The sequence below is a fragment of the Rana temporaria genome, chromosome 3 (genome assembly GCF_905171775.1).
Source record: "Rana temporaria chromosome 3, aRanTem1.1, whole genome shotgun sequence".
In the NCBI taxonomy this organism is placed as follows: domain Eukaryota; kingdom Metazoa; phylum Chordata; class Amphibia; order Anura; family Ranidae; genus Rana; species Rana temporaria.
In genome coordinates, this window is record NC_053491.1 from 64,756,864 (window position 1) to 64,770,329 (window position 13,466).

The window sequence follows — 13,466 nt, forward strand, 5'->3', positions numbered from 1 at the left end:
TATACATAGTATACATAGTTATAGTATGGTATATATATATATATATATATATACATAGTATACATAGTTACATTGGTCAAAGCTGGAGCAATATGTACACATATACCATACCTACAATGACTGTATTGATTAGTGATTGGATATTGTATTGTATAATAAATGTATAATGTATTTGGGTTGAATTCCCTGTAATACATTCCGCCTCCCACTGTTTTCCTTCTATGATCAGCTTCTATATGTGTAAATCCAGATCATCATCAGAAGGGGCGTGTCCTCCTCCCCCAATCAGAGCTGTCGGGGATCCAATCAGAGGGGGCGTTATATGTCCAGCCGGGGAGATGGAGGTAAAGGTCTCGTGTCAGATGTCGGTATTGGCGGTGTGGGAAGCTCCGTCCAGGTGACGCACACAGGACTCCTCATCCCCGGCACAGCGAGGAGCGCTGCCCACTGACACTCCGCTGTGTGGGGATGAACAATAGACGTACCCCGCGCTGTGCCGCCTCCGCTCCTCACCGCCGCTCCGTTCAGCACCACCAGCACCCCGGACAGCTCCATCACTGAGCCAGCCGAGCCTCCTCCTCCCCCCTCCTCCTCCTCTACTACTACTACACACAGCGAGAGGATCCTACCACCGACACCCGGGGACATCATGGGGGTCATCACCTTCCTTGTCTGCACTGCTATCCTCTATAATGTACAGGGCTTCCCCAAACCCGACACCACCCAAGGTGAGGAGATCCCCCAACATCACCCAGGAGGAGGACACTCCGATCTACTGCAACCATCATCATCACCGGGGACACCTTCATCACTTCATTGGGGACACCTTCATCATCACCGGGGACACCTTCATCACATCATTACATTGGGGACACCTTCATTACATCATTGGGGACACCTACATCACATCATTACATTGGGGACACCTTCATTACATCATTGGGGACACCTTCATTACATCATTACATTGGGGACACCTTCATTACATCATTGGGGACACCTTCATTACATCATTACATTGGGGACACCTTCATCATTACATTGGGGACACCTTCATCACATCATTGGGGACACCTTCATTACATTGGGGACACCTTCATTACATCATTGGGGACACCTTCATTACATCATTGGGGACACCTTCATTACATCATTGGGGACACCTTCATTACATCATTGGGGACACCTTCATCATCACCGGGGACACCTTCATTACATTGGGGACACCTTCATTACATCATTACATTGGGGACACTTTCATTACATTGGGGACACCTTCATTACATTGGGGACACCTTCATTACATTATTACATTGGGGACACCTTCATTACATTGGGGACACCTTCATTACATTATTACATTGGGGACACCTTCATTACATTGGGGTCACCTTCATTACATTGGGGACACCTTCATTACATCATTGGGGACACCTTCATTACATTATCGGGGACACCTTCATTACATTATTACATTGGGGACACCTTCATTACATTATTACATTGGGGACACCTTCATTACATTATTACATTGGGGACACCTTCATTACATTGGGGACACCTTCATCACATCATTACATTGGGGACACCTTCATCACATCATTACATTGGGGACACCTTCATTACATCATTACATTGGGGACACCTTCATCACATCATTACATTGGGGACACCTTCATCACATCATTACATTGGGGACACCTTCATCACATCATTACATTGGGGACACCTTCATCACATCATTACATTGGGGACACCTTCATTACATCATTACATTGGGGACACCTTCATCACATCATTACATTGGGGACACCTTCATTACATTGGGGACACCTTTATTATAAGATCATTACATTGGGGACACCTTCATTAAATTGGGGACACCTTCATCACATCATTACATTGGGGTTGATTATTACATTGGGGGGGGGGGGGATAAATGTAGAGGATACTTTATTAGATGATATAATTGGGGGGGGAAACACTTCATCAGATTATTACCAAATGTAGAAGATAATGAATCAGATCATCAATGCGGGATGGAGCCACAGAGCAACGTATTTACTAGTAACCCATGAATGTATCATTTATCTTATTAATGCAGATCTAGAGAAATATATACTGAGAATAGAAGATACTTCATCTGAATTATAACACAGGATGTAGTGATAAAGCAATTGATTTACTATTAAACATGACTATAAATCATTCATCAGATTATTAATCCAAATTTGTTGGGAAATGTAGAAGATCCTTCATTTAATTTCTGGGAATATTACTACAGATTACTATTTTATCAGGTGGAAAGTAGACAAAATGTAGAAAATACTTGATCAGATTATTAATACAGATTATTTCATAGGGGGGAAAGGATCCTAAATCTAGAAGATACTTGATCAGATTATTAATGCAGGGTGCAGTGATTTACAGTAATATATGACTGTAACCTTAATCAGATTATGAATGCAGAATATTTCATTGGGGAAATGTGGAGTAAATGTAGAAGATACTTCATGAGGTTGCAATGCCGGGTGTAGCGATATAACAATTCATTTCCCGGGAAGCATGACTTGAATGGTATATATAATGTGGAGCAGAGCAGGATAGATATGAAGGGTAGCCAGCAGAGATGTTCCCTTCTAATCCTCAGATTAAACGACTATAATCCGATTAGACATGTTTCTCCACAACCAGCTCTTAAAGGAATGGCGTTTTATATAAAGCACAAGAATTCATCAAAATGTTATATTTGTTAATTAAAATTTAAGCCAATTCTTTATTTCTTGTGTCTGAAAATCTGTAAACCTGTCTGTTTTGTTCTTTATAGACAAAGCTCTGCATAATAGAGAACTAAGTGTAGAAAGACCGCTAGAAGAGCAGGTAAGTTACCATGTGTTGTGCCTGCATACTACTACTATATCTTCATTTTGTATCAAAAGAATATTGCTAGAGCCCATATACTGAATATCTACTAGTATAACCCTATAAAAGGAATACAATGTATTACGTATAGTTTAAATATGGGGTTGATTTACTAAAGGCAAATCCATTTTGCACAATTTAACGACTTTTGTTACACTTGTAGCAATCGATCTACTATGATGCCGCGTACACACCATCACTTTATGTGATGAAAAAAAAACGACATTTTCTTTGAAGTAAAAAACGACGTTTTTGAAACTTCAATTTTCAAAGACGAAGTTGCCTACACACCATCGTTTTTTCACAATGCTCTAGAAAAGCGAGGTTCCGTTCACCACTTTTTTCCATTGAAGCTCGCTTCATAACTAGCTTCTGGGCATGCGCGGGTGTAAAAATGTCGTTTTAAACGTCGTTTTTTTGCTACACACGGTCAATTTCTGTGAAGTAAAAAACAACGTTTTGAAAAACGACACATAAAATTGAAGCATGCTTCAGTTTTTTTTGTCGTTTTTCACAAGATATAAAACAACGTTTCCCCCACACACGGTCATTTAAAGTGACGTTTTGAAAAACGTCGTTTTTTTTCATCACATAAAGTGATGGTGTGTACCCGGCATGAGACTATGGGGTATATTACTAAAGGCAACTCCACTTTGCACTACAAGTGCACTTGGAAATGCAGTCGCTGTAGATCTGAGGGGTAGATCTGAAATGCGGGGAAGCTCTGCTGATTTTATCATCCAATCATGTACAAGCAAAATGCTTTTTTTTTCTTAGCATGTCCCCTTCAGATCTACAGCGACTGCACTTCCAAGTGCACTTGTAGTGCAAAGTGGAGTTGCCTTTAGTAAATATACCCCATAGTCTCATACGGTAGTAGATCGATTGCTACAAGTGTAACAAAAGTCGTTAAATATGTGCAATATGTTCAAGCAGATGGTATGTTCACAAATGTAGAAATGTGCCTGCCCACAGCTTGTGTGTTTTCATTCTTTTCATATGAAAATGCCTGTGAAGGTCCTCTTTTATTCAAGTCATGGTATGTAGTAGTAGTTAGTCGCATTCACCCAAACTGTAATGTCGCGTACACACGATCGGTCAATCCGATGAGAACGGTGTGATGGACCGTTTTCAGACCAAAGCGATCGTGTGTGGGCCCCATCGGTTATTTATCCATCGGTTAAAAAATGTGAAACTTGTTTTAAAATTAACCGATGGATACCTAACCGATAGAAAAAAAAAACCATTGTTTGTAGGCACGTCCATCGGTTAAAAAACCCGCGCATGCTCAGAATCAAGTTGACGCATGCTTGGAAGCATTGGACTTCTTTTTTTCAGCACGTCGTTGTGTTTTACGTCACCGCGTTCTGACACGATCGTTTTTTTAACTGATGGTGTGTAGGCACGACTGACCATCAGTCAGCTTCATCAGTTAACTGATGGAAAAATCCATCAGACCGTTCTCATCGGATTGACCGATCGTGTGTACAGGGCATAATGTTGAAGGCATCTCATAGCTTACCCAGCCCATCTTCAGGTCCTAAAGGGTCAGGAAGATACCCCAGCATTTATATCCACACCTTAGGACACCCTAATCCAATCACCACCCAATGTGTAAATTGATTGTCCAGGAGCAGGATCAAGGGTATGAAAATTGTGGTGCCATCCTGTCTTAGGTACACCCCATGGTTGGTGTCAGAAGGTACACCCCCATGGTTGGTGTGAGAAGGTACACCCCATGGTTGGTGTCAGAAGGTACACCCCATGGTTGGTGTCAGAAGGTACACCCCATGGTTGGTGTCAGAAGGTACACCCCATGGTTGGTGTCAGAAGGTACACCCCATGGTTGGTGTCAGAAGGTGCTCCCCATGGTTGGTGTCAGAAGGTACACCCCATGGTTGGTGTCAGAAGGTACACCCCATGGTTGGTGTCAGAAGGTACACCCCATGGTTGGTGTCAGAAGGTACACCCCATGGTTGGTGTGAGAAGGTACACCCCGTGGTTGGTGTCAGAAGGTACACCCCATGGTTGGTGTCAGAAGGTACACCCCATGGTTGGTGTCAGAAGGCAAACCCCATGGTTGGTGTCAGAATCCTGCATAGATGTTGATTCTTTGATTTGCATGGCTAAAAGTGTGAATTTTTGTCAAATGGAAGGGTAGAGATGTTAAACTGGCATTATATGTGGAAGAAAGATGATGACGATGATGGTAAAATCAAAAGAATATCGTTAGAGCAGAATATGCAGAATGGTATAACCTAGGAACGGAGCAAGGTGGATTGTGTCCAGTTTGTATATAATCTCACAGTAGATTGATTGCTGCAAGTGTAATGAAGTTGTTAAATTGTGTAATATGTTCAAGCAGATGGTATGCTCACATATGTAGAAAGACCCCTAGAAGAACAGAACAACATGTAATGTGCCTGCCTACAATTTACTATATATGTTTTCATTCATGTCATATCAAAGTGTCTGTGAAGGTTTTCATTTATGCAGGACATGTTGGGGGAGATTTACTAAAACAGGTGCACTCGGAATCTGGTGTAGCTGTGCATGGCAGCCAATCAGCATCTAGCTTCAGTTTATTTTCGATTAAAGTGGTACTAAAGGATCACGTTTAAAAAATAAATAGATAACAAACATGTCATTCCTACCGCCACTGTGCAGTTAGTTTTGCACAGAGTGGCCCTGATCCTCCTCTTCTGTGGTCCCACAGCGGCTCTCTCGGCTCCTCCCCGCAATAGCTAACCCCCTCTGGGAAGCTCACTCCCAAGGGGGTTACCTTGCAGGCGCTCTCCTGTGTCATACACTCGGCGTACATAGCCGCCAAGTGTATGGCGCGGCCGCGTCATTAGGTTTCATTGACAGCAGCGAGAACCAATGGCTGTGCTGCTATCAATCTATCCAATGAAGAGCCGAGAAGCCGTGGGGAGAACAAAGCAGGATCGCGCTCACGAATGTTTGGGGCTCAGGTAAGTAAAACGGGGGCTCGAGGGGGCCGGACAGTACAAGGTGTTTATTCACCTTAATGCATAGGATGCATTAAGGTAAAAAAACACAGGGCTTTACAACCCCTTTAAGTTTTGTCCATAAAACCTGGAAGCTGATTGGTTTCTATGCAGAACTGCAGCAGATTTTTCACTCTCCAGTTTTAGTAAATAAACCCAGTATATCTAGAGCTAGTTAGTCACATTCAGCTGGACTTGTTCTGTATTAAGTTGAAGACATTTCATAGCTTATCAAGCCCATCTTCAGTTTCTAGAGTGTCAGGGAGAAACCCCAGCATTTATATCCACACCTTGGGACACCTTAATCCAATCACCATGAAATGTGTAAATTGATTATCCAGGAGCAGGATCAGGGGTATTAAAATTGTGGTGCCATCCCGTCTGAGGTACACCACATTGTTGTCAAATTATAATAATTATCTGTGCTATGGGACTATATCCAGCAGAATAAAGCAACCATCATTCAAACCAAAGGCAGCGCTAAATTCTCAACATAGACAATAAATTATATATAGTGTATACAAAAAAATTATATATGAAAAAGTTTTTCCAAATTCAATAAATTCAAAATAGTAAATAAAAGTGTAAATGCTTGTGCAAAAGTTCATATGTTCCTTCAAAAGTCTGTGAGTCCTAATGATTCTTATGTGGCAGTTTTTTAAGTGAAGGTGTCCCCATATTCCTACTTCCTATTGAAAAAAAACGATTTATTAAATTTTATGTTACCCAAGGTTCACCAATTTTTCTAATTGAATCTTATGTGAAAAATGTGTGCATCTTGGATGGGTGTTATATGAATCTTGGGGCTAAACTAGGGTTGTCCCGGGTCTGTTGAGACCCCTGATATCTCACCAAAGCCCCCCAACAGGGCTAAAAAAAAAAAAAAAATTGTAAAAAATAATAAAAACTTTGATACTTAAAGTTATTGTAAAGGTTCAGTTTTTTTTTTAAATAACAAACATGTCATACTTACCTCCACTGTGCAGTTAGTTTTGCACAGAGTGGCCCCGATCGTCCTCTTCTGGGGTCCCTCGGAAGCTCTCTCGGCTCCTCCCCACAATAGCTAACCTCCTCTGGGAAGCTCTCTTCTGAGGGGGTTACCTTGCGGGCGCGCTCCCATGTTATACATTTGGCGTACATAGCCACCAAGTATATGACTCGGTCCAGCCCCCGGCGCACGCATCATTGGATTTGATTGACAGCAGCATGAGCCAATGGCTGCGCTGCTATCAATATATCCAATGAAGCTCCAAGAAGCTCGAGCAAAGATAGAGCGCGGGACGCAGGACTTTCCAGGGCTTAGGTAAGTAAAACGGGGGGCTGGTAATAGACAGATGTTTTTTCACCTTAACCTCCCTGGCGGTCTTCCCGAGACTGACTCGGGGTTAGATTTTCCTGCTACTATCGGTAACCCCGAGTCAGTCTCGGCTCGCCTCGCTGAATCCACAGGCACTTTTTACTTACCTTGTCCCTGGATCCAGCGATGCCACCGCGCTGTGTGAGCGAGCGGGACCTCGCTCGATTCACATAGTGCCTCCGTGTGACGCCGATCTCCGTTCCCTGCGACGTTACGACGCACGGGGACGGAGAACGGCGCCAAATTCAAAAACGTAAACAAACACTATACACACAGTATACTGTAATCTTATAGATTACAGTACTGTATGTAAAAAAAACACACCCCCCCTGTCCCTAGTGGTCTGCCCAGTGTCCTGCATGTCATTTTATATAATAAAAATCTTTTTTTCTCCCTGCAAACTGTAGATTGTCCATAGCAACCAAAAGTGTCCCTTTATGTCAAAAATAGTTTTAGATCAGCTAAAAAACAGCGATAATAAATTATAATCACTTGCAGAATTGTGCGATAGCGATTTGTGGGGAAATTCGTCATAAAAAAAAAAAAATAATGACAGCGACAATTCTGCAACTGAGCAAATTTCAGTGATTTTAATTTGATTACATTATTGAATTAATTATATTATTATTTGTTATAATTATTTATAATTATTTATTATATTATAATTTATAATTTTGTTTTTAAAAAAATGTAATACACGGGATGCCTATTAGAATCTTGTTTGGTCAGATTTAAGTGAGTTATTTCTAAAAATTACAGACCTACAATATAAAACGCCAAATTTCCTTGCAAATAATGGTACCGCTTTCAGCATGTTTTTTCTGAAAGAATCATACCGCCAGGGAGGTTAAAGTGGAGTTCCACCCATTTTTTTATGTTTGTCTGTGCTGCATGCTCTAATCTCATAGTGTTCAGAATGGAAAATTTTTATTTAATTTGTTGCTTGTAAATACCTTTATTTTGTAGTCCTTCATTACTTCCTCCTCCTTATTTGCCTAGGCTATTTGCAAGGGTTTCTGGGATAGGCATCATGTTACCCAGTAATCCTTGCAAACCTGACTGAAACCTATTACATTGCTTGTGCACTGAGCATGTGCAAAGCTGAAATCCAGGAAGTCATACAGTCTGGCTTCATGATGCCCACACTTAAGATGGCCACGGTCTATTTCTAGATTATAAACTATCTAAATGCTGTAACAACCTAACAAAACGGACCTTAGTTTACAGACTAACTTTACTAGAATACACTAAGCTTGTGTATTACAGGGGTATTTATATTTAAAAAGTGAAATTGTGGGTGGAACTCCCCTTTAATGCATAGGATGCATTAAGGTAAAAAAAACATGAACCTTTACAACCCCTTTAATTTACAACTTTTTGTACATATAGATATGGTGATTATGTTACAACATTATGTACACAATTATGGTATGCTACAGAACTGTGTAAAAACAATATTTTGTAACCCATGGCATCTACTCAGAAATTAGCTAAACCTGGTTATAGGACTGGTTTATTATTAGTGGCTATGGAATTCTACGAACCATTTTTTAACCAGTTCCCGACCCGCTCATGTACATATACGTCAGCAGAATGGCACGGACAGGCACATCAACGTACCTGTACGTGCCCTGCTTGACGGGGGTCGGGGGTCCGATCGGGACCCCCCCGGTACATGGTGCGGGTCGGTAATCTTCAGGAGCGATCTGGGATGCGGGGGCGGCAGTTCGTTTTTGTCCGCCCCCTCCGGATCGCTCCCCAGCCAATCAGCTTCCTCCCCCGCCCTCCTCTGCCTGCATTGTAAACACAGGCAGAGGAGGAAGTGATGTCACCGCTCCTCCCGCCGGTATTTTCGTCCGGCGGAGGAGCGGAGACATCACACAGTGAGTACACAAGCACTACACTGACACCTGTACACATAGGCTTACGATCCCCCCCCCGGTCACCCCCCGATCGCCCCCACCAGCCCCCCCCTGTCACACCGTCACTAAATTGCAGTGATCATTTACTGATCACTGCATTTAGTTTCAGTGTGACAGGCAGTTAGTGTCAGGCAGTTAGTGTTAGGTCCAGGATAGCCCCCCCCCCCCCCAATAAAGGTTTTAACCCCTTGATCACCCCCTAGTTAACCCTTTCACCCCCCTTTTTCCAGCGTCACTAAGCGATCGTTTTTCTGATCGCTGTATTAGTGTCGCTCGTGCCACTAGGTAGCTAGTTTTTTTTTTAGGTTCGCCGCCATGTTTTTATAGCGTTAGAAAATTTATGGGGGTACCTAACGCTATAAAAACATGGCGGCGAACCTCAAAAAAAACTAGCTACCTAGCGGCACGAGCGACACTAATACAGCGATCAGAAAAACTATCGCTTAGTGACGCTGGCAAAAGGGGGGTGAAAGGGTTAACTAGGGGGTGATCAAGGGGTTAAAACCTTTATTGGGGGGGGGTAGGGGGCTACACTGGACCTAACACTTTTAACCCCTTGATCACCCCCTAGTTAACCCTTTCACCCCCCTTTTGCCAGCGTCACTAAGCGATCGTTTTTCTGATCGCTGTACTAGTGTCGCTCGTGCCACTAGGTAGCTAGTTTTTTTTTAGGTTCGCCGCCATGTTTTTATAGCGTTAGAAAATTTATGGGGGTACCTAACGCTATAAAAACATGGCGGCGAACCTCAAAAAAAACTAGCTACCTAGCGGCACGAGCGACACTAATACAGCGATCAGAAAAACGATCGCTTAGTGACGCTGGCAAAAGGGGGGTGAAAGGGTTAACTAGGGGGTGATCAAGGGGTTAAAACCTTTATTGGGGGGGGGGTAGGGGGCTACCCTGGACCTAACACTTTTAACCTCTTGATCACCCCCTAGTTAACCCTTTCACCCCCCTTTTGCCAGCGTCACTAAGCGATCGTTTTTCTGATCGCTGTATTAGTGTCGCTCGTGCCACTAGGTAGCTAGTTTTTTTGAGGTTCGCCGCCATGTTTTTATAGCGTTAGAAAATTTATGGGGGTACCTAACGCTATAAAAACATGGCGGCGAACTTCAAAAAAAAAAACTAGCTACCTAGTGGCACGAGCGACACTAATACAGCGATCAGAAAAACGATCGCTTAGTGACGCTGGCAAAAGGGGGGGAGAAAGGGTTAACTAGGGGGTGATCAAGGGGTTAAAACCTTTATTGGGGGGGGGGGTAGGGGGCTACACTGGACCTAACACTTTTAACCCCTTGATCACCCCCTAGTTAACCCTTTCACCCCCCTTTTGCCAGCGTCACTAAGCGATCGTTTTTCTGATCGCTGTATTAGTGCCGCTGGTGCCGCTAGGTAGCTAGTTATTTTTTGAGGTTCGCCCGCCAGGTTTTTATAGCGTTAGGTACCCCCATACATTTTCTAATAAAGGTTTTAACCCCTGATTGCCCCTAGAGTTAACTCTTTCACCCCCTACTGCCAGCGTCACTAAGCGATCGTTTTTCTGATCGCTGTATTAGTGTCGCTGGTGCCGCTAGGTAGCTAGTTATTTTTTGAGGTTCGCCCGCCAGGTTTTTATAGCGTTAGGTACCCCCATACATTTTCTAATAAAGGTTTTAACCCCTGATTGCCCCTAGAGTTAATCCTTTCACCCCCTATTGCCAGCGTCACTAAGCGATCATTTTTCTGATCGCTGTATTAGTGTCGCTGGTGCCGCTAGGTAGCTAGTTATTTTTTGAGGTTCGCCCGCCAGGTTTTTATAGCGTTAGGTACCCCCATACATTTTCTAATAAAGGTTTTAACCCCTGATTGCCCCTAGAGTTAACCCTTTCACCCCCTATTGCCAGCGTCACTAAGCGATCGTTTTTCTGATCGCTGTATTAGTGTCGCTGGTGCCGCTAGGTAGCTAGTTATTTTTTGAGGTTCGCCCGCCAGGTTTTTATAGCGTTAGGTACCCCCATACATTTTCTAATAAAGGTTTTTAACCCCTGATTGCCCCTAGAGTTAACCCTTTCACCCCCTATTGCCAGCGTCACTAAGCGATCGTTTTTTTCTGATCGCTGTATTAGTGTCGCTGGTGCCGCTAGGTAACTAGTTATTTTTTGAGGTTCGCCCGCCAGGTTTTTATAGCGTTAGGTACCCCCATACATTTTCTAATAAAGGTTTTAACCCCTGATTGCCCCTAGAGTTAACCCTTTTACCCCCTATTACCAGCGTCACTAAGCAATCATTTTTCTGATCGCTGTATTAGTGCCGCTAGGTAGCTAGTTATTTTTTGAGGTTCGCCCGCTAGGTTTTTATAGCGTTAGGTACCCCCATACATTTTCTAATAAAGGTTTTAACCCCTGATTGCCCCTAGAGTTAACCCTTTCACCCCCCTATTGCCAGCATCACTAAGCGATCATTTTTCTGATCGCTGTATTAGTGTCGCTGGTGCCGCTAGGTAGCTAGTTAGTGCCAGTAACGCTTACACCCACGCGCAAAACATACTCCCCCCATATGTGGAATTACACCCCAAAATACATTCTGCTGCTTCTCCTGAGTACGGGGCTACCACATGTGTGAGACTTTTTGGGAGCCTAGCCGCGTACGGGACCCCAAAAAACAATCACCGCCTTCAGGCTTTCTAAGGGTGTAAATTTTTGATTTCACTCCTCACTACCTATCACAGTTTCGAAGGCCATAAAATGCCAAAATAGCACAAAAACCCCCCAAATGACCCCATTTTGGAAAGTAGACACCCCAAGCTATTTTCTGAGAGGGATGTCGAGTCCATGGAATATTTTATATTTTGACACAAGTTGCGGGAATATGATAAACTGATTTTTTTTTGCACAAAGTTGTCACTAAATGATATATTTCTCACACATGCCATGGTTATATGTGGAATTGCACCCCAAAATACATTCTGCTGCTTCTCCTGAGTACGGGGATACCACATGTGTGGGACTTTTTGGGAGCCTAGCCGCGTACGGGGCCCCGAAAACCAATCACCATCTTCAAGATTTCTAAGGGCATACATTTTTGATTTCACTCCTCACTACCTATCATAGTTTTGAAGGCCATAAAATGCCAAGATGGCACACAACCCCCCCAAATGACCCCATTTTGTAAAGAAGACACCCCAAGCTATTTGCTGAGAGGCATGTTAAGTCCATGGAATATTACATTTTTTTGCCCCAAGTGATTGAATATTGACCAAAAAAAATAAAAAATTACAAAACGTTGTCACTAAATGATATATTTCTCACACATGCCATGGTTATATGTGGAATTGCACCCCAAAATACATTCTGCTGCTTCTCCTGAGTACGGAGATACCACATGTGTGGGACTTTTTGGGAGCCTAGCCAAGTACGGGACCCCGAAAACCAATCACCGCCTTCAAGATTTGTGTGAGTGAAATCAAAAATGTATGTCCTTAGAAATCTTGAAGGTGGTGATTGGTTTTCGGGGTCCCGTACGCGGCTAAGCTCCCAAAAAGTCCCACACATGTGGTATCCCCGTACTCAGGAGAAGCAGCAGAATGTATTTTGGGGTGCAATACCACATATAACCATGGCATGTGTGAGAAATATATCTTTTAGTGACAACGTTTTGTAATTTATTTTTTATTTATTTTTTTGGTCAATATTCAATCACTTGGGGCAAAAAAAATTAAATATTCCATGGACTCAACATGCCTCTCAGCAAATAGCTTGGGGTGTCTTCTTTCCAAAATGGGGTCATTTGGGGGGGGTTGTGTGCCATCTTGGCATTGTATGGCCTTCAAAACTATGATAGGTAGTGAGGAGTGAAATCAAAAATTTATGCCCTTAGAAATCTTGAAGGTGGTGATCGGGGTCCCGTACGCGGCTAGGCTCCCAAAAAGTCCCACACATGTGGTATCCCTGTACTCAGGAGAAGCAGCAGAATGTATTTTGGGGTGCAATTCCACATATAACCATGGCATGTGTGAGAAATATATCATTTAGTGACAACTTTGTGCAAAAAAAAATCAGTTTGTCATATTCCCGCAACTTGTGTCAAAATATAAAATATTCCATGGACTCGACATGCCTCTCAGCAAATAGCTTGGGGTGTCTACTTTCCAAAATGGGGTCATTTGGGGGGGTTTTGTGCTATTTTGGCATTTTATGGCCTTCGAAACTGTGATAGGTAGTGAGGAGTGAAATCAAAAATTTGCGCCCTTAGAAATGCTGAAGGCGGTGCTTGGTTTT

General features: G+C 42.9%; 1 protein-coding gene across 1 annotated transcript in view; it reads left to right on the plus strand.

Moving 5' to 3' along the window:
• The first annotated feature begins 336 nt into the window (after nucleotides 1–336).
• SCG3 (secretogranin III) overlaps nucleotides 337–13,466 on the plus strand; it is a 77,047-nt gene continuing 63,917 nt past the window's right edge. The window contains exons 1-2 of the mRNA XM_040342682.1: nucleotides 337–728; nucleotides 2,828–2,880. Of these exons, the coding sequence (XP_040198616.1) occupies nucleotides 650–728; nucleotides 2,828–2,880 (132 nt within the window). The 5' untranslated portion in view covers nucleotides 337–649. The remainder of the gene's footprint in view (nucleotides 729–2,827; nucleotides 2,881–13,466) is intronic.